Source organism: Meleagris gallopavo, chromosome 15 (assembly GCF_905368555.1).
Source record: "Meleagris gallopavo chromosome 15, MGAL_WU_HG_1.1, whole genome shotgun sequence".
In the NCBI taxonomy this organism is placed as follows: Eukaryota; Metazoa; Chordata; class Aves; order Galliformes; family Phasianidae; genus Meleagris; species Meleagris gallopavo.
The window spans coordinates 17743288-17764968 of record NC_139418.1 but is presented as its reverse complement, the minus strand read 5'-3'; the positions used below and the strand labels follow the sequence as shown (position 1 = coordinate 17764968).

General features: G+C 39.0%; 1 protein-coding gene across 5 annotated transcripts in view; it reads right to left on the bottom strand.

Moving 5' to 3' along the window:
• The window catches only part of KDM3B (lysine demethylase 3B), a 53256-nt gene that overhangs the window by 8806 nt on the left and 22769 nt on the right, over positions 1-21681 (bottom strand). For 3 of the 5 annotated variants that reach the window (XM_085236835.1, XM_010719209.4, XM_085236837.1), the window contains 10 exons: positions 16900-18127; positions 16010-16211; positions 13837-14051; positions 12699-12851; positions 10916-11023; positions 10255-10382; positions 9232-9511; positions 8031-8287; positions 7098-7364; positions 1725-1896 (listed from right to left, as the gene is read on the bottom strand). In XM_085236835.1, coding sequence (XP_085092961.1) covers positions 1725-1896; positions 7098-7364; positions 8031-8287; positions 9232-9511; positions 10255-10382; positions 10916-11023; positions 12699-12851; positions 13837-14051; positions 16010-16211; positions 16900-18127 — 3010 coding nt within the window. The remainder of the gene's footprint in view (positions 1-1724; positions 1897-7097; positions 7365-8030; positions 8288-9231; positions 9512-10254; positions 10383-10915; positions 11024-12698; positions 12852-13836; positions 14052-16009; positions 16212-16899; positions 18128-21681) is intronic. The other 2 variants (XM_085236836.1, XR_014886597.1) reach the window with 2 other exon arrangements.

The window sequence follows — 21681 nt, the reverse complement described above, 5'->3', positions numbered from 1 at the left end:
CTACTTAGAGGAGAACATAAAAGACCTGATAAATTAAGGGACGAAAATCCAGAAAACTGCTTGGCAAAGATAGACAGGCCTAAGAATGATCCAAACATGATTTAAAATGCCAGAAGTTCACTTCAAAATCACAGACCTTAAAAGTCAGCAGTGCAAGATTAAAACTTAGAGTATCATACAGCATAATTTAGGGACCATCTCAATACCACCTCCAAATCAAGAGGTTGCTCTGTAACTCTTCAATAAGAGGGTGACAGTCTGGTTAAAAAAAATCCACAAATTTGAGAAAACAAAAATTTAAAGCAAAGAGATCAGAATCATCATATAATTCCCAAATAATTTTCATATGACTTTGTGTGTGAAAGCTTGGGACTAATATCAAATAATACATCAATTTAGAGATTGCACATGGCTGAAAAACATTACAGAAAATGTATTGTAAATACATTTGCAAAACTGATAAGGTTTTCCATCCTAGAATCTCAATGTTTCTCAAACAAAGAGAGGTAAGGGCATTGCCAAGAAGGAGTGCAATAGTTGATTTTGCTGGAAGGGGCATATTTGGAAACAAATCACAAATAACATTTCTCAAGGATAACTTGACTCACAAATTCATTATTTTTATGAATGGCCCTGGCAAAAAAAGTGTTTGCGAAGTCTGCCAATTATAGTTAATACAGAAAAAGAACACACCATTATATCCTTCTAGACTGTTTATTTCTGAGTAAAAAAAGAAACAGCATGAAAATTAACAGTACAAAATACAATACTGTGTACTTGGAATGATACAAATACAAGTCAAAAGCTGAGATTTCTTTGACTAGACGATTATTGGGGGGGAATACTGTTTGTTTAAAAATCTAGCATCTTATTTGATATTGAACATTCATTCATTTCATTAAGTTGTCCAGTAGCTCACCATTTTTCTTATGTGCACATAGAAATAAATACAACAGTGTAGACAACGCTTCCAAAAAAATCGGCAGCCTTGCAATAAACTGTCACAATCCTAACATTTGTAGATGTAAGAGCATTCTTCTGCTGGAGGTGTGTACAACCTAAAACAGTGCTTCCTGCTTTTCAGAAGCTCTTTAATTTGACCAGCACAAGACAGATCAGTTTTATCCCCAATAATTTTAGCTGGTTTACTTGCACATCCACACTTGACAGAAGGGTTTCTCAAAGCAGATCTCAAGTATTAGCAATGAGTTATCACATAAGGTATGCACACAGCATTGGTATTCATTATTCATATAAAAATATCTTTGTACTTGCAAAAGATCTGCTATAGAACTTCTTTGTAACTTCCAATTTATTTGCTGCAGGATCCCTTCAGTTTTACATTAAATGCTGATGCTGGAAGGAGAGCAAGGGTAGCCAAATTACTTAATAACAACAATGGATAATTAATTTCACTCAGGAAAGTAAAAAAAAAAAAAAAAAAAGTTTCCCCTTAAATGAATCACCCTTTGACACATCAAAATAACGTGCCTAATTTTTCTTCAGTAGTCCGGCTCTTCACCAATAGAATACTTTCTACTAAGGAGAAATGGCTTCTTTGGATGATGCTGATAACTGCCAGGACTGTTTTTGGTGGTTTTTTTTTTTTTTTTTGTTTTGTTTTTGTTTTGTTTTGTTTTGAAAAAATCAAAAAAGGAGAAGCTGAGGTAGGAATATATACTGCTCAGTTAAACTAGAACTAATCAGCTGCAAGTATTACTTACTAGATATTATTTCAAAGCCATCCCAGAAGTCACGCACTTTCACGTCTGAAATTATGGCACAGTTCCTGCAGTTCACCAAATCTACATCTTGATCTCCAAATTCCAGGCTGAAAGCTTCTGGTTTCCAAAGCTCTGACTTCAACTTCTTATGGACACCAGATACCAGCACGGGCTGAGAATACAAAGATGCATGCTTACTCCATCATAACCAATTTTTTTTTTTTTTTTTTTAAACATGTAGCCAAAATTTAAGAGGTAAGACTCCTGGCTATCTTTATACAAAAGACAGGATAAATCTATTTTCATTCACTTCTGTTTTCTACGCATCAAGCGTATAGCCAGAATCAAAGAAAACCTAAGGCCACGTACAGTTGTCTTATAAGTGATATTGCATTAGGCAAGTGTATTGGGTTTATGTGTCAAGGTTTTGGTAGCCAGGAGACTACAAAGGCCAAAGGCCCAGCTCTATGAGATAAGTTCCAGTCAGCTTCAAGACAGGCCCACCATGAAACCATTACTGATGCTGGTACCACTTCTGTGATAATACATTTAAGAAGGCAAACAAATCACTGCAGCAGCTCTAAGAGGAGTGAGGGAAAGACTTCAAAGGAAACAACCCCGCAGACACCAAGGTCAGCAAAGAAGGATGAGGTCCTTCAGGTGCTGGATCAGAGATTCCCCTGCGGCACATGGAAAGGACCACCAGTGATTGCAGGCTGCCCCCCCACAGGCCATGGACAGCCAACACCAGAGCAGATCTCCATGCTGTACCTTGTGGAAAAGCCCATGATGGAGGCAGGTAGATCTGACCTAAAGGAAGCTGCAGCTCATGGAGAGCCCAGGCAGTGGAATACTCCCAGTAGGAAACGCAGCCCCACAGAGAGATCACAGAAGCAGACTTTCTGGCAGGACTTGTATATGTGGGGGACACACACTGGAGCAGCCTATTCCTTAAAGATTGCACCCCATGGAAAGGACCATGGTAGAGAAGTTAATTCTGTGGGAGGGACCACATATTGGAGCATGGGTAAAATGTGAGGAGAAAGGAACAGTGCAGAAGTGTTAAGAGTTGATTGCAACCCCCATTTTCTATAATTCCGCATCACTCGGGGGGGAAAGGTGGGGAGGAGTGGAGAAAGGTAGAAAAGAAGGGAACAAAGGAGTGAAAGTGAGACTGGGAAGTAAAAAGGGTGAGTGCAGTTAATGTTTTTTTGTTTGTTTGTTTGTTTCTCATCATTCTACTCTAATTGTCAATAAATTAATTTTGCACAGGTTACGCCCATTTTTGTCAATGACTGATAAGTGATCTCCATGTCTTTATCTTGACTCATAAGCTTCTCCATCTTCCTACCTCCTCCTGTCCCATTGTAGGAGGAGTGAGAGCAGCAATGTAGGAGTCTGGCAACCCAATTCAATCTCTGTAGAACTGTGTCCTTTTTTAAGCAAAAACTGTAACTACCACTAAAAACTGCATTTGTATTAAAACATACACAACATTTTCATATTGAAGTATGTTTTTGTTTTTAGCTATTTCCCTCATTTTTGTATACAATTATGGTTCATCATCAACTCTTGAATACAAAAATCAAGAAATGGAAAAGTGGCTATTTACATTAAAGAGGTACACCAGGCAATTCTTCCCAGCACTGGCCAAGGACTTGTAAGTTTACAATGAACTCAGTCTCTTACTACCTTTTAACTTCTGTGATCTCTAGAGAGTTAAGACTTTGAGAAGGGAAAACAAAAAAAATCCAAAAACTGAAGGTTTAGTCACTGCTACTTATATTCACATGTCTATGTAAGCTTGAATCAGCTTCAAGCTGTTCAAACCTAGCAGAACCTTCTATATTAGCAATGATTTAAAGGTGGATCTGTTTTATTTGCATGAATAAAGAACTCTGTATGATTTTGAGGAGAACATCCTAGTATTATCAGAGTTCTAGGCAAAGATAACTAGAAGATGTAAAGAGAAGTGATTTTGAAAATACGCTGTTTAAAAAACACTTCAGTAACTACCTCTACTTCACCTGGATTTAGCTACGAAGGCCTACAAGATCCATCCTCTTCACATTACCTCACACTGCTTGCTTGCCAATCCAGTCAGCTAATTCCTTTGTGGATTGCTTGTCATCCTCTCCCTCCACTGCTGTTCCTAGTTCGTAGCTCTCCGAATCAGGGTGGCCAGCCTGCTGGCAAGGGTGTTTTTATCCCACTTAGGTAGATCTCATCTCCTCCAAACAATCATTGATGCTCAAAAATGTCCCCACAACAACACCACCCCAAAATTCTGTTGCTAAAACCTGATGCATAAAAAACAGTTGACACGGAGGATCAGTCCATCTCTCTCTGAGGCCTCTGGCCTCACTGACAAGACTGAGAAAACCAACTGTCCTCCTGTGCCTTTGACCACTACTTCCAGAGCCATATAATCACTCTTAATACTGCCCTCCAAGTCTCCTCCCAGCAGAATTGTATGCACCAATATGGGAGAGCAGTAGCATGGATGAAGAAAAAATACATTAAAAAAAAAAAAAAATCACAGTACCTTAAACAGAATGAGTAGACACTCCTGCCAGACGGACTGCAAGCTGACAGATAAGCTATTCTTCAGGCCAGTTAAGTAAAATCATATTTTGTTCCCTGCTGTATTCACTTGACCACTTGAATGGCAATACCAAAAAACTTACTACAAACCTAGCAGAACCCTTTCGGCTACTAAGCAGAGAATTTCCCATGAAAGAGAGAGGATGTTCTCCCTCTAGTGAATAAGGCAGCTAAAGCTGCAAGATAAAAAACAACAAACAAAACAGTAAACTTGTTTGTCAGACATCTGCCCCCAAAAAGCAGGAAGAAAACATGAAAACCTCCTACACCACTCCAAATTTTAAGTATCTCAAAAAAAAAAAAAAAAAAAAAGAGGAAGCCTAGCACAAAAAGTCAAAAAGCAACAGGTTTCTCTCAGATAAAAGCCATGTAATGGTATCCCTAAACAAGCAATAACCACGTACAGAGCAAAATGCTCTTGAAGAACAGCTCCAGAAGGAAATAATCCTACGGCCGCTCAGCAAAACCTGGGTTAAGACAAAATTTAACGTAATTATCATCTTTCCTAAGACAAAAATAGCTGAAAAATGCTGCTCTTCTTGAATGACACTGAAAGAACGCTATTTGTTATCCACATGAAGGGAAAATAATTTCCTCTGATACCAGTTTGGAATGCTACGGTGACTAAGATTGTCACATGGCTCATATCTATGGTGCATGTATGGGGCCAAGGGGTAGTCAAGAATTTTACTTATTAACCTTCTTCAATCCACAGAAGGGGGAAGGTGAAGGTGATTTTTCAGGGGGTAAAAATCATGTTGACTTCAAAGGTGCAGCTGGACTGCACATGGGAATTCAGTTGATAGAGAACTGTGATACAGTAGAGTATGCTGAGAGAATCTCTGCTTGAACAAATTCTATTTACAATAGCCTTGCCAAGACAGCAGCACCTAGGTCACCAACTCTCTCCAGTGCTGGAATGAAAGAGTTTCAGTAAGCTTGCTGTCTGCACCTCAGCAGTAAACACAAGTGAGTGCAACATCACTTGAATAAGCAAGGAATTCAACTTGTTTGTTGCTATGCCTTCTGAATGATAAATTCATGCGAAAACATTCCTAACATCCCCTGGGAAAAAACCTAAAAATAGAAGTTTACTAAGAGTACATATGACATGGTCAGAGCCTCAGAATCAATACTGACTTGTAAGGTGAAGCACGCTGCAAGCTACACATCTGACAAAATTCAGTAATCCCATCTCTAGATTCTGTAAGAGTCAAGGTTCATTAAGTATCTCATGGTCACATGCTGCATCTTGCACCTAGTGATTAGCTAGTCTCATCTGCAGAGGTACTGATGACCAACTCTTTTGTCAAATTATTCAGGATCCTCCTCTGAGCGAGAATATTATTTGCTGACAAAGACAACTGGAAAAATTATGAGCACCAGAAATTTAAGAGCTCTTAGCCAAGACAGGTGACTGACACCACAGCAGTATCAAAGACTGAACTGAAATCCTTCAAAAATCAGAAGCGATCAGGTTCAAAAAAAGATGAGATCCCTGTACACTCCAAAAAGAACAAGGAGGAGAAGGCAACTGCTACAGTTTAAGGGAAAGCTGTCAATACCAGCTGTAGGTTATGTTTCTAGATAGACAAGGGAAGCACAGTGGCCTTCAGCATTTATTAGAGAGCTGCCCAGAAACAGCAGATCTGTAGTTAGCAGTGCTCCATCTCTGCAGATTTCACAGCTATCTGATAGTTATGCTTGTGTCCAAGGGATGCAAAGAATGTCAAGTTCCTTAGGACATGCTGAAGTTAACTGAAAAGCACACTTCCACTGACAGGAGCAGATCCTGAGCTACGAAGTAGCCCACTGTGCTCCCCCATTACAGCTCAGTGGTGTGTATGGCTTGTGAACAATCCAAAATAAGGCACAATAGTGCCAAGAATGTTAGTATAATAACAGTAGTACAGCTGACAACAAGGACTTCTCCAGAATAGAAGATGAGGGATGTATCTACCTAGCACCAATGGCCTTAATTCTGAGTAGTCCGTGAAGGTGACAGTAGCAGAGGTAGCTACAGAACCCAAATGCTAAGAACGTATGTTCAACACCAACAGACATCAGATTCTGTCATATTTATTTGTACACTTCCTCTGCAACAGCAGATGCTCATCCATTTCTTAAGCTTTAGCTTGTCAGATTAGGCCAACCTTAATGGCTCCAGAGAAGCCTGCTGTAGCATTATAGACTGATATCTGAAGAGATGGCTAAACTGGAAGCAGTTCTAAGGTCCTGTTCTCTTGACTGCAGATCTAACTTGCCAATGACCATTAAGACAATCCAATAGAGAGCTCAACATATGACATGAGCAGTCCAAAACAACACGTGAGTTCATATAAGTTGCAGGTTCAGGATAAAGATACTGCCAACATCACACCTCAAAATTTTAGCACAAGTTACTTTACGGAACCCTGGTACTCTTGTATATGCTGCAGCTGGAAGGAATGGATCTTTCCCTGTGGCTAAAAAGCATCAAGTATGAGGTAGATGCTAGGATGCAAGCAGGAATCATAGTGGATTCGCTAAAGGGATGTGGCAGAGCAGGTATAGCACAAATCACACTCAAGCACACACACTTAAGTCAGTACAGCATGGAACGGACAGGACGACTGCATCCCGTTTACATTGCTACAATTGAGATCTTTGCTCATCATTTGCCCCCAAAAGCAATGGGCTAAAGTTTGAATGGACACAATAAGCAAGGTACAGGTTAAACTGTCAGAATACTTTCAAGAAATAATGGGTCAGCAATTTGTAATCACCCACCTGGCCTTGTTTCCAGCACTCCCTGAAGATCTTCCAGTTGTTTTTGTTGCTAGGATCATGAAGGCAAAGGAGTCTACCATCACACAGCCAAGAGTGCGAAGTGTGCGGATCCAGCACATTCAAGCCCATTACCATTTCCTTCACATCTCTTTGCGTGTCAGCTAAATTACTAGCGCGTTTTGCAGCATCAGATGTCTTCTTATTTTCCACCACAGAAGCAATAATATGGTCTAAGAAGTTAGGCAGGCTGGCTTTACCTTTGGCCCCCTAGAAGATGTAAAACCAGAGGTAAGTTTAGTCTTGCAACAGCATACACATTAACACATAGCTGCTCTCACTCAGCTTTTAGTCATGAACATCTTGCTACCAAAAAAACATGCAGAAGTAATCAAATCAGCACAGAGACAGGCGTGTATTCAGTAAGAACAAAACCAGATATCTTGTTTTATTATGGTAAAATTTAATACAAGCTGCTATAGGCTACCTAGAAAAACATTACAGAAAACAGTCACGATAGAAAACTTCAGCAGATCTAGCCTCTGCTACTTTAACAGTATGGATAGATCATACTGTTCACACTCAAGATTTTGCCTTTCTGGGGGTACGGTCTTACAGTGTTTTCAAAAATGCAGAATTTAAGTGAGCTTTTATAGGATAGTGGATCATCAATTGAACAGTTTAAAGGCTATACTTAACTCATTTTCTTGGTCTCTCAAAAGGAACAGCTTCTCCACAGCAATAGCAAACCAAATCAAAACTAACAATTAGCATCGAAATGATCTACAACTTTCTGGGATGGCAGACTCAGCTAAATACTGTATTTGTTTCAATATTTGAGAATTAGATACTACAAAAAAATTTAAACAAAAACTGTTGGATCATGAAATTCTTTTCTAGAACAGACACAGTTGAAGGAATTACAAAAGTACTTACCGTAGAAGTTGCAGAAAAAACTGGAGGAAAGGGGATTCCTGTGTCTAATGGAACCTGAGGAAGCTTTCCTGGCCCTGTGTGTAGGAGATCTCTGAGGCTGGAGCCTTCAGCTTTGTTGCTAGATGTCACTGGGCCCAACAACAGGCTATTAAACAGCTTTGGGGTTAGCGGGGAAACCTTTGTACTGGAGTTGAAGGAATCCAATCCAAAGGGTGAGTGGGATTCTTTATTAAGCACTGACCTCAGCGACCCTGATTCTGTAAGAAAAATAATGACATTGAGAAAAAAATGGAAGGCAAAGTTCAAATGACCATGAAGCTCTCTGAGGTAAGTTGCTCTTGCATCAAATATGATGCTGACAGAATCATGTGGTAAATCATTATTCCAACAGTGAATATCACCTCAAAGAGAATCACAAAAACATCTTATTTCAGACACATTTTACTCTTAGCACACTGTTAAGGTTTTGAGCAACACTGTAGATTATCTGATCTGAAAGTAACATTCAATAGGCCACAACTTTATAATCTGTTTAATTATAAAAAACTGCCTTGACATTCTGAATTAATTTTTCAATATGAATTACTTCAATGTTAACTGCTAAGCCATGCAAAACCAGTTAGAAATTCAAGAACATTCAACACTAACATAGTTTTTGCTAGACATGTGGACAAGAATAAATTCTGTTAGTTGTGCTGTGACAACTGGAAGGCGTACATAGTAAACAACTATTTTCAGACTGGTAATTATAGTTATCTACTGAATACTAAAAGAAGTTATAAGCTCTCATTTAACTCTTCAAATAGGTATTGAGCAATTAGAGCCTAAGAAATGCACTCTTCATACTGTGCACTGAGCAGATTTGTTTACTTCAGTAATTAATAAATTCACAAATCTGTGTCTGAAATGAATCATTATCAATTTACATCAAGATACCAGCTGGTTATTACTTCGAAAATAAATATACTGGCAATTAGATAAACTGGGGAGTCACAAGACAGCATTTTTCTCTCCAGCTATATCATTATCATCCTATTTTTCCATATTCCTAAGCCTGTAAGAAAAACATTTTCTTCTTTCAACATGAATTGAAGAAAAATTTTTATACTAAGACTAAGCACTCTCGTGAAGAATAGTAACCAAGCAGCACATGAACATTTATTTTTTACTTCCACCCCCAGAAGGCGTGTGTTCTGCTCACCTTTTGTTTCTTCTTTCGCTTTTTGTGTTGCTAAGTCTGCAAGCCAGTGTAAGGCTGATGACGGGGCTGTTTCTGAGCAAAGTGGTCTGTTGGTCTTTGTTTCAGCAGTGTTACTGATTGATAATATCTCTGTTTTTGCAGGCTCTTCTATCCTACTATCATTTGCTTCAGATTTTGGAACACTGTCCATTTCTAACTGCCCCACTCCTGCTGCTCCTGCTCCAGTGGAAAAGGTGCTCTCATTTCCAGAGACCGATGCACTGGGATTAACAGTTGGAAGCTAAAACAAAAACAAACATCTGCTAAAAGCTGAATAAAGGGAAGAACTTACCTTGAAAACATTTATTCAATATACTGGGTTTTGGTTGGTCATTTGTGTCAAGTAAACAGCAGTGCTCCTTCGTGCTTATGTAGTAGCAGAGTACGAAAGCTTGTTCTCTGTGTATATTAGTGTATATCCTTTATCCTCTGTATATATTAGAGTGTATATCCTTGTACTGTAGCCTCAATTTTTATCATTTACTGCTTAGCAAGTTTCTTGGTTTTCTTTTCTTTTTTTTTCTTTTTTTTGTTTGTTTTTTTTAAACACAAGCTCAGTCTTCCAATTTTTTTTTCCAGGAAGCTGTTTTGTGGTGGGCGGGTGGGTGGGTGGGTGTTTGAGAGAGAGAGAGGGAGAGAGAGAGAAGTAACAATACCCCTCTAGCTTCAGCATAATTTTCAGGAACTGTAGAAAAATAAATGCACATGCTGCAAGCTACTTGCACTGGACTGTTCTGATTCATGAGAGGCTTTTTACTCAGACTTCTACTTAAAAGTATTAGCCCAGATTTCCACTTGGTAAATAACAGTTGCAGCATACAATTCTGAAAAGTTCCCTGGAAGATTTTTTGCTAATTCAAAACACTTGTAACACATACTGAGAAAAGAAAGTCCACATTTCACAACAGATAAGCCTAAATGATTTAACAGTAGATCTTAAAAATGTTACGTCAAACAAAGTGATTTCACTCCAAAACAACGTACCTGTGATATTCCATTAGTGACAGCTGGTCTCAATACCGATTTATTCTGTCGATTAATACACGGACAATTGGCTTTTATACCCCATTTGCCTCGTGCTGCATGAACCATGTCTCCAATATTGTAAAGGGCTGGAATAACATTTAAATCTTTAAAATCACACGTAAAGAAATCTAAAAACATGTCTTTGACAATGAAGTTCAATGCCTTCTATTTCTTTTTGAATTATTATTGAAAAGTATCTTTAAAACCATACGTTACATGATATTAATCTCTGAACAGCGCAGAAAACTGTGCTAATTCTAGCTTCTAGGACCAGTTATGTGAAGAGCAAATACTGACTGTTTACTTTCCCATGCCGTCCCTCAAAAGAAAAAGATCTTTCTTGAAAAATAATCAAGAATAATCTTGAAAAATATCAATTATTGATGAAACTGAAAATAGCTGAGCATGAGTAGTCAAAGTATTACCAGAAATTATCACTTGAATTCACAACATCATCTCACTTGTGCTAACATTCCTTCAACACTTCTGCCTATAGAAAATGGAAGCCTCCTCTGCATCTAAGCTTGACAAGGCAACAGCTAGAAAACAAACCAATTTTTTTTCCACTTGTTTGCTCAGAACTGGGACAAAATTGCTCCTTTCAGCCTTCAAGCATTACCTGTACCAGGAATGATCTGTGTTGGCATAAGGTTTTCTGGTTCATGAGACTGACCCTTTGCACATTTCAGCCACGAGAAGACTTCCTCATCACCAATCTCCTCTGTCTCTGGAATAAAGACCAAAAAAAAAAAAAAAAAAATCACCCAAATTTGTTTAAATAAATGTATTTTAAGAGGTTAGAACTGGAATTACAGCAACTTCTACTCCCCAGGTTATAAAACTACCAAATTTATTTTCACTTTATCTCTACTAGTATCTTAGTTCCCTTCTTGCCTCAATTTCTGAAGATCATATTACTGTTCTCATAGGGTAATTCTAACTTTTCTGGTAACCATCTCACAAGTTTTTTCCACAAGGAATACCTGCAAATCAGGTAAAAACAAAAACAACTAATATTCTCTGTGATTACATCTACTTAATAAAGCTAAAAAGTTACAAATGAATAGATTGAAAAGTAGCCCGACAAATTTATATTTCATAGAATTACTCAGGTAATTCTAAGGAAAAGGCCTTAAAAATCCTCAAGTCCTACCACAACCTAATTATATACCCTAACTTTAACAAACGCTAAATCACGTCCCTGAGCACCACATCAAAATGGTTTTTAAATACATTTAGGGATGGTGACTCAACCACCTCCCTGGGGAGCCCATTCCAGTGCTTAACAGTCCTTTCTGTAAAGAAGTTTTTTCCCTGGTATCCAACCTAAACCTCCCCTGGTACAACTTGAGGCCAATTCCCCTCGTCCTGTCACCTGTCACCAGTGAGAAGAGACCAGCCCCGCTCTGCTGTAAGCACCTTTCAGGTACTGGAAGAGCAATAAAATCTTCCCTCAGCCTCCTCTTCCCCAGACTCAACAGCCCCAGCTCCTTCAGTAGTTCCTAGTAGGGTATTTTCTCCAAAACTAGATTGAGTCCATAAACGCAGAAAGAATTCTTTCAGCTATTTCCATTACATCCTGGTTAAGAACACCTTGAAGAACGCTATGCTCTTTTTTGGTGTATTCTGACCGTAACTTCATAGGTTGCAGTATGCAAAAATAAGGAAAGTTTAATCTATTTTAATAACATGTTACTTTTATAATTAATTCAGTTCTCTCTGGCAACTTATTACAATAAGTAGACAGTGGGACTCATGTTTACTAACACCCTGTTTTGTATATCTGCTTCATAGAGCGACATAACTTTCATTAGTAGACTACATTTATTAAGATGGTCCACTGTCAGCATACACTCTACCAAAGCTGTCCCAATGCAAATACACACAAAAGCACCAGATAATCACTGTTATAAACAGTGTACCCTTATTTTTTTAGCAAAGTTTGTTCTCCTGCATCACAAACCTGAGCATATCAAGGAATAAAAAAATCTTTCCAACAACTCCTTTGTACAGAAAGCAGTTCTCTGCAGCGTCTGCTTACTAGTCCATCTTGTGATGGCTCAGAATAGGCATAGAATTATTCAACTCTTGTATCTTCTCTAAGGAAAACACGGAACTACGCAGCAGTCTGCTTTAGTATGTACCCTATGCCTACTGATGTTGAAATTTTAATATAAGAACTCTAATAAAATAGATAAAATACAGGTATTTAGGGAAACATAGAATGGAACAGCATCATGAAAGACCGCACTGCTAGAATTCCAAACCTATAAATTCCCATGCTGATACTTACTAACTCTTCTGCAAAACCTTCAGCAACTTCCCAGAAACCATCCCTACTGAAAGCCAGATATTTCCTAGATTACAGTAGGAAAAAAAAATAAAAAAAATCTAGTTCTCACCACTACGTGGACGATTCTTCCTCAGCCGGTAACAGTCCAGACAGACCCCAAATCCACACTTGCGACAAACCCAGTGAATATTGAATAGAGTTGTCTCACATACATCACACATTTCCCGCACACCACGTACTGCTCGCTTCCATGCCACTTTCTCTATAAACAGAAGGAACATTAGGAATTATTGCTTTGTTCTTCTGATGCATAAAAACACACACTTTTTTTTATATTCAGAGACATCTTTTGAGTCGGTAGTCTCTTGATACTACTAACATCACCATTTTTAAGTTGGGACTTAAGTTTTAAGTCCCAAAACACGTACTACAGGAAAATTAAGCATTTCGCAGAGTTCTGTAGAAACTGAAATTCAAGCATCGCTTAAGGAAGTTACAGGAAAACAAAACAAAAAAAAAACCAAAAAAAAACTTCTGCTGGTTTTAAGTACCAATAATGTGAGCCTATAAAGACTGAGTATTTAATTTTATTGATTGGATAAATGTCAGTTCTTTGAATTTTGAATGCATTTGGTGAAGAATGGTTCCTGCTACACACTTCAAAAGTGGGAGTGGACAATCAGAACTATCCGTATGATATGCTGAATTAGATACATTGAAGAAATTTATTTCAAATTCACTTTCCCTTGTAGCGGCAAACAGCTGTCAACTAGTTGCTCAGCTGAGTCATGCAAGCTGAGCATACAAGCTGTTCCTTACATGGGAAATCCTATGCTTTTATATGATGTCCCTGAACATCAGAGGGACAGGAGTATGTTAAAAAAAAAAAGTTGATCATTAAAAGGAAGTTGGTCTCAAAGTGATAAAGCATTCATTTTAATTTTCTTAAAATAAATAAATAAATAAATAAAACAAAAAACAGGTCAGCTTTGTAACTTACTTTTCAATAAGCAAACGCAACGATGTCTGGGAAAGTTATCATTAGCTTCCTTAGTAGAAATACTACACTGACCCAAAAGACAAACCTCAAACACGGGTCCAACAATTACACACACTTCAAAAAAGTGAGTATGGCTGCCTTTTTTGGGAAGAGAATATTTTTAACAAGAAGTAACATTACTGCATTTCACTGCATTGTATACACACTACATAGAGAAGACAAATAACACGCCAAAAGCCCTGCTTACGATGTGGCTCCACCATCATCATTGCTTCCTTTTCTGACATAACGAGCTGGCAAAACTGGTCTCCAACATTGGCAAGGATATATTTTGAAGTCTCCAGATCAATACCCTCTGCAGGGGAGGAGGAAGGAATCCACAGACTCATGGCATCAGGGTCACTCTGTTGTGGGTTCAAGAAACCCTCTACTCTTAAAATACCTTTCCGGGTAAATATAAGCCTGCAGAAAACAGGATGAAGTAACAGGAATCTGCTCAGCGACCTTTAATTAATTTGATTAATGCCATCTACATCAGAATATAAGCACAAAGGAAAAAAAAGCTTGAGCTACAGCATTATAGTAATACATCTATTATGCAAATCCAAATAAAGCAGGGAATAAGACACAAAGGCAATGGCAGCAAAACCCAACAGAATGAATTTCTAGGTCTCAATACATGTTGGTGGGAAATTCACATACAAGAGATTATTACAGCTTGCCACAGTTCTATGCTGTTAATAGAACAAGATGACAAAACCTAGATTACTTGGGCTGCTGAAGATACTGCCTGTAAAATCACGTATAGTTCACGCTATATTTAAACTCAGTACACAGTTATTTCTCAACTTTTGGGAAACCAATATTTTAGCTCTGGCTAGAGCTGCTAGCTACTTAAAAGCTGTTTAAACCATCCACATTACAAGACACACAAGAATATTTATTGTGCCTACTCTTCATACAGATGAGAGAACTATTTTTTATCCGTAACAGTTGACACCAATAGTTCTCATGTTGTAAAACTTTTGACAAATTAGGAAAGCCTGAATAATTTCAGCCATTATTAAAAGTAACTTCCTTCTTCGGCAAAGATAATCTATGCTTTAACCTCAATGCAAATTAATTTCTAACAAGTTCAGAATACAGATATAATCCTTATGAGACAGTCAACAAATACTAAAATTTCACTTCATTTCAATGCCTAAAAGCAAGCAAAAGTCCCTTTTAAATGATGCCTTGCACTCACTAGAATGGGCAGATGAAGTGGAAGAGAAACTGACTGGTCAAAGATCTGACAGGAGCGTAAGATAGACAGGAAACTGGACATGAGGCAGCAGTGTGCTTGCAGCCCGGAAAGCCAACTACATCCCAGGTCACATTTAAAGAGGAGCAGCCAGCAGGTAGAAGGAGATGATGTGATTGTCCATCTCCACACGGCTCTTGTGAGGCCCCATCTGGAGTACTGTGTCCAGGTCTGGGGCCCCCAAAATATGTCTAGAGGAGAGCACTAAGATGATCAGAGGGCTGGAGCACCTCTCCTATGAAGAAAGGTTGAGGGAACTGGGCTTGTTTAGTTTGGGGAAGAGAAGGCTGCAGGGAGACCTCAATGCGGCCTTCCAGTACTTGAAGGGAGCATACAAACAGGAGGAGGAACAACTGTTTACAAGGGTGGATAGCGATAGGACAAGGGGGAATGGTTTTTAACTGAGACAAGGGAGGTTTAGGTTAGATATCAGGAGAACATTTTTCACTCAGAGGGTGGTGAGGCACAGGAACAGGTTGCCCAAGGAGGTTGCGGATGCCCCATCCCTGAAGGCATGCAAGGCCAGGCTGGATGTGGCTCTGGGCAGCCTGGTTTGGTGGCTGGTGACCCTGCACATAGCATGGGGGTTAGAATAAGATATCTTTGAGGTCCTTTTCAACCCAGACCATTCTATGATTCTGTGATGATTCTATGATGAGCACTACAGAGAGAAAACAGGTGATGTCCTTTTCCTCCTATAAAGCAATTCTGTACTCAACTTAGAAAACCTAGTAAAACATTAGCCTCACAATGACAATATTGTCACTTGTTAAGTAAATTAAAATTGTATCTCTATTCTGAACTCGTTATGATAGAGTAAAAGAGCAGTTACTGCATACAAACTGCTATCCAATAAAGCAAATTCAATCTCCCAAGGCTAAGTATGGCAGCCCCCATGGTTCCATCCATACAGCTATACTTTCTAACAGCAGCTCTTCCTTCACCTCTCCAACTGAAAGTGAGGGAATTCCAAGCACGTGATGCAAATAAACACAAAACAGATAAAATCTTCATTATCATACCCAAGGAAATTAAGTAAAGAATAATTACTTTGTGCTTGGACCTGATCCAAGCTCTACATTTAGACTACGTAGGAAGGAAGGAAGGATTTGAGCACCTCCGGAAATGGAAGAAGCGACATGCCACAGTTGAGTCATCTTGCTCTTGCTCCTTAAATTTGCGGTACCGCTCCAGACGGCATTCCCGGCACTTGTGCAGATGTGGGGCTACATTGATGCAAGAACCATCTTGGAGAAAAGGCTCACCTGACTGCTTCAGCTTCCTCACCTTACTCATATCTTTCAGCACAGACTGGCCAACTGGGTGAGACAGAGCAGAAGTAAAAAAAAAAAAAAAAAAAAAAAAACGAAAATTATAACAAAAAAAAAAATCAGTTAACTGCAACAGCAAAAGGATACTGGCCCCAGTAAATATAGCCATATTTTTGTAACCATGCCAAATTAATGATACTGTCAATTTCACCAGACAAAAACTTCTGTTAGTCTTTCACATACCACGAGAACCAGAGTTATAATAAAGTAAGAAGTCTCTGGAAAATGAAGAGTTACCTGGTTAAACTGAACTACAGAAACAAAGTACTTATAATTTATTAACAGACATCTCAGCTTTTGCTCTCAATCCCAACAATCAGCTAATTTGAACGACACCTATAGCCCGTTCTCATCAATCAATGACAGCAGGCACTTTCAATTAGGATGCAAACTGTCAATAAAACTAACAATAAATAAAATTCACACCAAAAAGACAAATCTGATGTTTTCAAGTCCACAGGCTACCACAGTTTTGTCCTGACATATTCCTGAATAATTCTTAAGGCAAACATGCTAATTCACATACAAGAAGCACTAAGCTTTAGCTTTGTAAATATCTTGTGTTGGCTACTCACAATAAGCAAGCCTTATATCTGAGGCTGTTTCACAGAGTTCATTATACAGAAGAAATCCTATCATCCCACCTCTTTATGTTTCCAAGACACCCTGCATTCACCTTTTAGGGGAGCTGTGCGAGGCCGGCCCTTCGGGGCTTGTTTCCCCTTTCCTTTCCCCAGCAGCAATTCAGCATTGCGCTCTGCATTGGGACCTAGTTTTGCCATCAAGTGGTCTGGGATGCCCTTCATACAAGCCTTGGCTTGCAATTGCTCTTCAGAGTCACTTAAATCTGAGAGGTCACTATTAGTACTGGAGTCTGAATCCTGTTTTGATGTCAAGCTCCGCTCATCTAGCGAGAATCTTTTCACAGCTTCAAAGGGGGCTTTGTTGTCCTGCAGAAACTCAGCCTGTGAAGAGAAAAAGCCAGGTGGATGCCTGCCAAACACGTTAGAAAAAGTTTTCAGAAGAGGATTGTCCTGCTGGCCAGGCCCAACAGCTGGTTTTTCTTCTGTTGGGCTAGAGGAAAGCGTGGGCATCTCAATAGGCTGTGTCAGGTTGCTAGTTGGTGAGCTGGAACGGCCATTCCCTGCAGTGGAAGGACTCTGAACACCAACAGAAGCTGCTGAACCAGGAGTAGTGGAGATCATCTTTGAGGAATCAGTTGTTATAAACAAGGTTTTCTTCTTAGCTAGAGAGTCCGTAGCTGTGATTGATTCTGGCCAGCCAGAAGCAGTCTTATGACCCACAGATGTAGACAGAGTAGAAACCCCTGTCTGAGATGATGCAAAGCCACTGAAAGGACTAAGTTCCGTTTTCTCAGCAAACGCCAGGAAAGGGTTTGAGGGTTCCTCTCTTGATAGTTTTGGGGGCTGTAAAAATAAGTTTTCATGACTATCTGGGGGGCGAGTATTCAACAAGCTTCGTGAAAAAGCTGGAGTAAGGGTGGGCATACATTCCACAGGCAGCTTCCGCTCTGCAGAACTGCCAGACTGTGCGTCCGTTGAAAGAACTTTACCTTTGCAGACCCCAGCACCCATGCTTTCTGTGCACTGCTTGAATGAGTCCCGACTAGTGGCATCTTCAGATAAGCTTTCTGAAATGACCGTGAAGTAGTTACTGGAAGGTAGGTTTTGGGTCATGCACTGAAAAAACAGGTTCTTAGACAGATCAGAATCTTTCTGAGCCTCTTGTCCAGTACTACAACCAAAAATAAATCCAGAAGGCTTGCTTTCTGGAGTCACTACTCCATTTGACTGGCTTCTTCCACCTCCAAATGCTAAAGAGTGGGAAGCACCTGGGAGAGAGATTCCAAATCCAGGGGAAGCTGAAAGCAAATTTCGAGAATTCTGAAACAAAATTAAAAAGCGTTAGCCAGTTAAAGGATTCCTATTTGATTCAGCAAAACTTTTGCTCATTTAATTATACAACTAGCCATCCATGAAAAACTTGTAGCAGAAACACTGCTAGAACTCCTTAATAATTCTGTTAGAATAGTTTTTCTTACTTAAAAGGTATTAAAAATTTTGAGCTATTATCAAATAATTATTTAATGGGCCCATTATTACTGAAGACACATGGAAAAATGAATACTTAATAACCTGACAGACTTTAGAACAAAACTGCAACACAAGACAAAGTGGGCTAACTCACCGAAAAATAAACAATTTAAGATGTTATTCGTTTTAGTTCCAATAGATAAGCAAAGAGCTTTAATTCATATTGCTTTGCAGTCATACACTCTCCTGTAGCAAACTCATTCTTTCAATCTTTTGCCATTTCAGTATTTGCCCTCCCCTAAACTCATCCTGATAAGTCCCTCCTACTTAACCAGCATCCTTAAAACAATTAACTTAATTTGTGAAGTTAAATAAACAAAGTCCTCTAGCAGTTAATGAACAGAGGGCTCCAAATGACTGGAGGCCACACCAGCTGCCAGGCACATAGATGCATAAGAAATAGTTCCTCCCAGAGGATTGCTCAGTGTAAAGCACAAACTGCTTAAATTTTTAAATATTGAGAAATTTTCTCTCTTGCAGATTTCTGTCACTGTTACAATAGATACTCATTTGTTCTCTTCTCAATTTATTCAGATTTAGTAATTCTCGCAGTCAATCCTACTGTAACTGATTGTATTCTATAATTAATTCATCAGTTCTCTTCCTTTTTTTCCAAATTTCCACTTAGAAATCTTCACATAGGGAATACTCAAAATAAGAGTATATCTCCTCCTTCAAGTGTCAAGGTCCTTTTTCAATGTTACAAGGGACAGTAAGAAAAAGGGGGAGCCATAAAAAAAACAGTACAAGAGGCACAGACCTTACCAACACATGATAAGAGATGCAGTGATAAGAACCAAATCCGGTCAGTCACACTAACTGGTGAGGGCATACGAATGAGACTACACGAGGCCTTAGTTTTGTGAGGTTATCTGACTGAGGAATGTCAGTTTGGAAAATAAGGAAAAAAGGTAAAGCCAGAAAACAAAATATATCAAGACACAGATCCAACAAAAGAAAACAAAACAAAACAAAATCACAAAACATGGATGCAAGGACAAGAAACAAACTTCCCATCCTGCTAATTGACAGGCTACTAAGAAACCGTGGGCATTGCTTTCAGCATGATCAAGATGCACTTTGCAACTAGTAAGACTGAACTTGGGTAGGGGCAAACTGAGTGTAGGAGTCAACATCACTCTGAAAACTCCTGAGGTAATGTACAGGAAAAGGGAGGAACAAACAATTGAGGTAGGCAGAAAAAGTGTGCAAAAGGGGGCTGCTAGTGCACTTTTCTGGCTGAGTGCAGAGCCCAATCACTGCCATCTTCCTTATCTTCGTAATCTTAACTATTCATTTCTCTCCCTTATCTGTGTGCAATGTAAGGACCAAGTGATGGCTACTGGCGTGACCTGCTGACCTGCGTAGGAGTGAAAACCAGTGCCAGCTACCAAAGCCAGAGGAGAGGAATTGGACAACCTTGTCTTCTGGTGTTCCAGAAGCAAGTGAGGGTCTTTTACTCCCAGGTGCTGGGGCAAGCATTCTGTGCATTTTTAAAACAGGCTATGGGATGGAGGGATTACCAGTAGGAGAGAGGACTCAGGCCCACATGCCTGATGCCAGCTGCTGGAGATAAGCTGGTGCAAGATGGAGGTCATTAACACCTATTATACTGCAAAATCTCATTTATATTGTTCCTTGCTATCAACCTCCATTTGTAGTAATTTTATCAATATATCAAGGCACCAACTTCTTCCAGATACCAGAATTTCAGTTTTTTCTTTTTAAAGCCAAACAAGAATTTTCCTTTTCTTCCTTACTCCCTCTTGCTTCCCGCAGAGCAGAGACAAGTAGGGGATACATACTGAAACAGTAACTTGTCTCAATACAAGTTGTCTTTGTCAGTTTAGAGTTATTACATTAAACATTCTAACAGTTTTTAAACAGCACGTGAGTATGAATGCAAGCCAAGCTTATTAAGCAAGGTCAAGGACTAGATCACACTGTGATAAAGTGTATAGCCCAGCCCAAAGCAATCTCAAGAACTATAGCTTCAAAAGAAACAACCAAAAATAATTGCATCTCAATCAATCAAAAAGAAAACCCCAAAACTTGTTTGTGCTAGATTTCCTCCCCTAAAGAAAATACTGTTTGATATAGTACTTTGGAGAAGAGGAGGCTCAGAGACTTCATTGCACTCTGCAATGTCCTGAAGGAAGGTTGTGGTGAAGAGGGGTTTGGCCTCTTTCCCAAGCAACAAACAGGACCCGAAGAAATGGCCACAAGTTGTACCAGAGGAGGCGTACGTTAGACATAAGGAAGAACAGCTTCTCTCAGAGAGTGGTCAGGCACTGGAATGGCTGCCCAGGGAGGTGGTGGAGTCACCATCCCTGGCAGTGTTCAAGAGGTGTCTGGATGAGGAGCTACAAGATGTGGTTTAGTAGCTTGTGTTAGCTGTGGCAATGAGAAGACGGTTGGACTGGATCATCTTATAAGTCTTCTCCAACCTTGTGATTCAATGATTCATTTCTGGCCTAATGGTCTATCTGCAAATTATAAAGCCAGAACATTACTATTAATTTAAAAAAAGTAATTTGGGGTTATGGAGAGTGAGGGAAGGACATGCAATAGGAAAATTTCTCAGCACAATTAAAGCTCTTTAATAACAATAGCAACAGATACAATTCTGACCACTCACAGTGACAACTTGTGAGAGCTCACAACTCTGATTTTATTTTATTCCTCTGGGCAGAGAACAGGAGTGAGAATGAACAACAAAGATTATACTGTTACACAAAAAATTTCATTATGTAACTTTCCTCACTTCTGCCATCTAATTTCTGCTTTATGTTTTTAAATGCTTATCTCAAGGTAAACACTTTGCCTTTTCCTCCATTCATTAGCTAACGCAAAAGACAAGAATGTAACTCATTTAACCTCTGGCAATCACCTTGGAATTCCTAATGCATCTTCTACATTTTATACTGTAGAAAAGAAGTTTCTTTTTTTCTGTCCTCCTTACAGAGATGGGGCTTTGAGTTTGTCTTTTTTTATTTGCTCAGTTGTGTTTTAAGTTTTTTTTTAAATAGGCATTCCTCTGATTATTTAAATATTCCATTTTTTTTTCCTCCTTGAAAGGCAAAAATAAACAGGATTTCCCTTCTATTATTCCCATTGAAAATAAAAATGCATAACTAAAAGATCCTTAAGCCACTACCATACCAAGCTCTTTAAACAAACTGATTCTGAAGGTACCCATCTCAAGTCTTAACTACTTTGTTTTCAACCATCACAGTGTATGATGCTATTGGCTCATTTTTCTCATATGGAGCTATCTTTTCTGTAAGAGAAACAGGGAATCTATAAAAGGTCCTCCAAATATAGCTTCATATAACTTAAACATT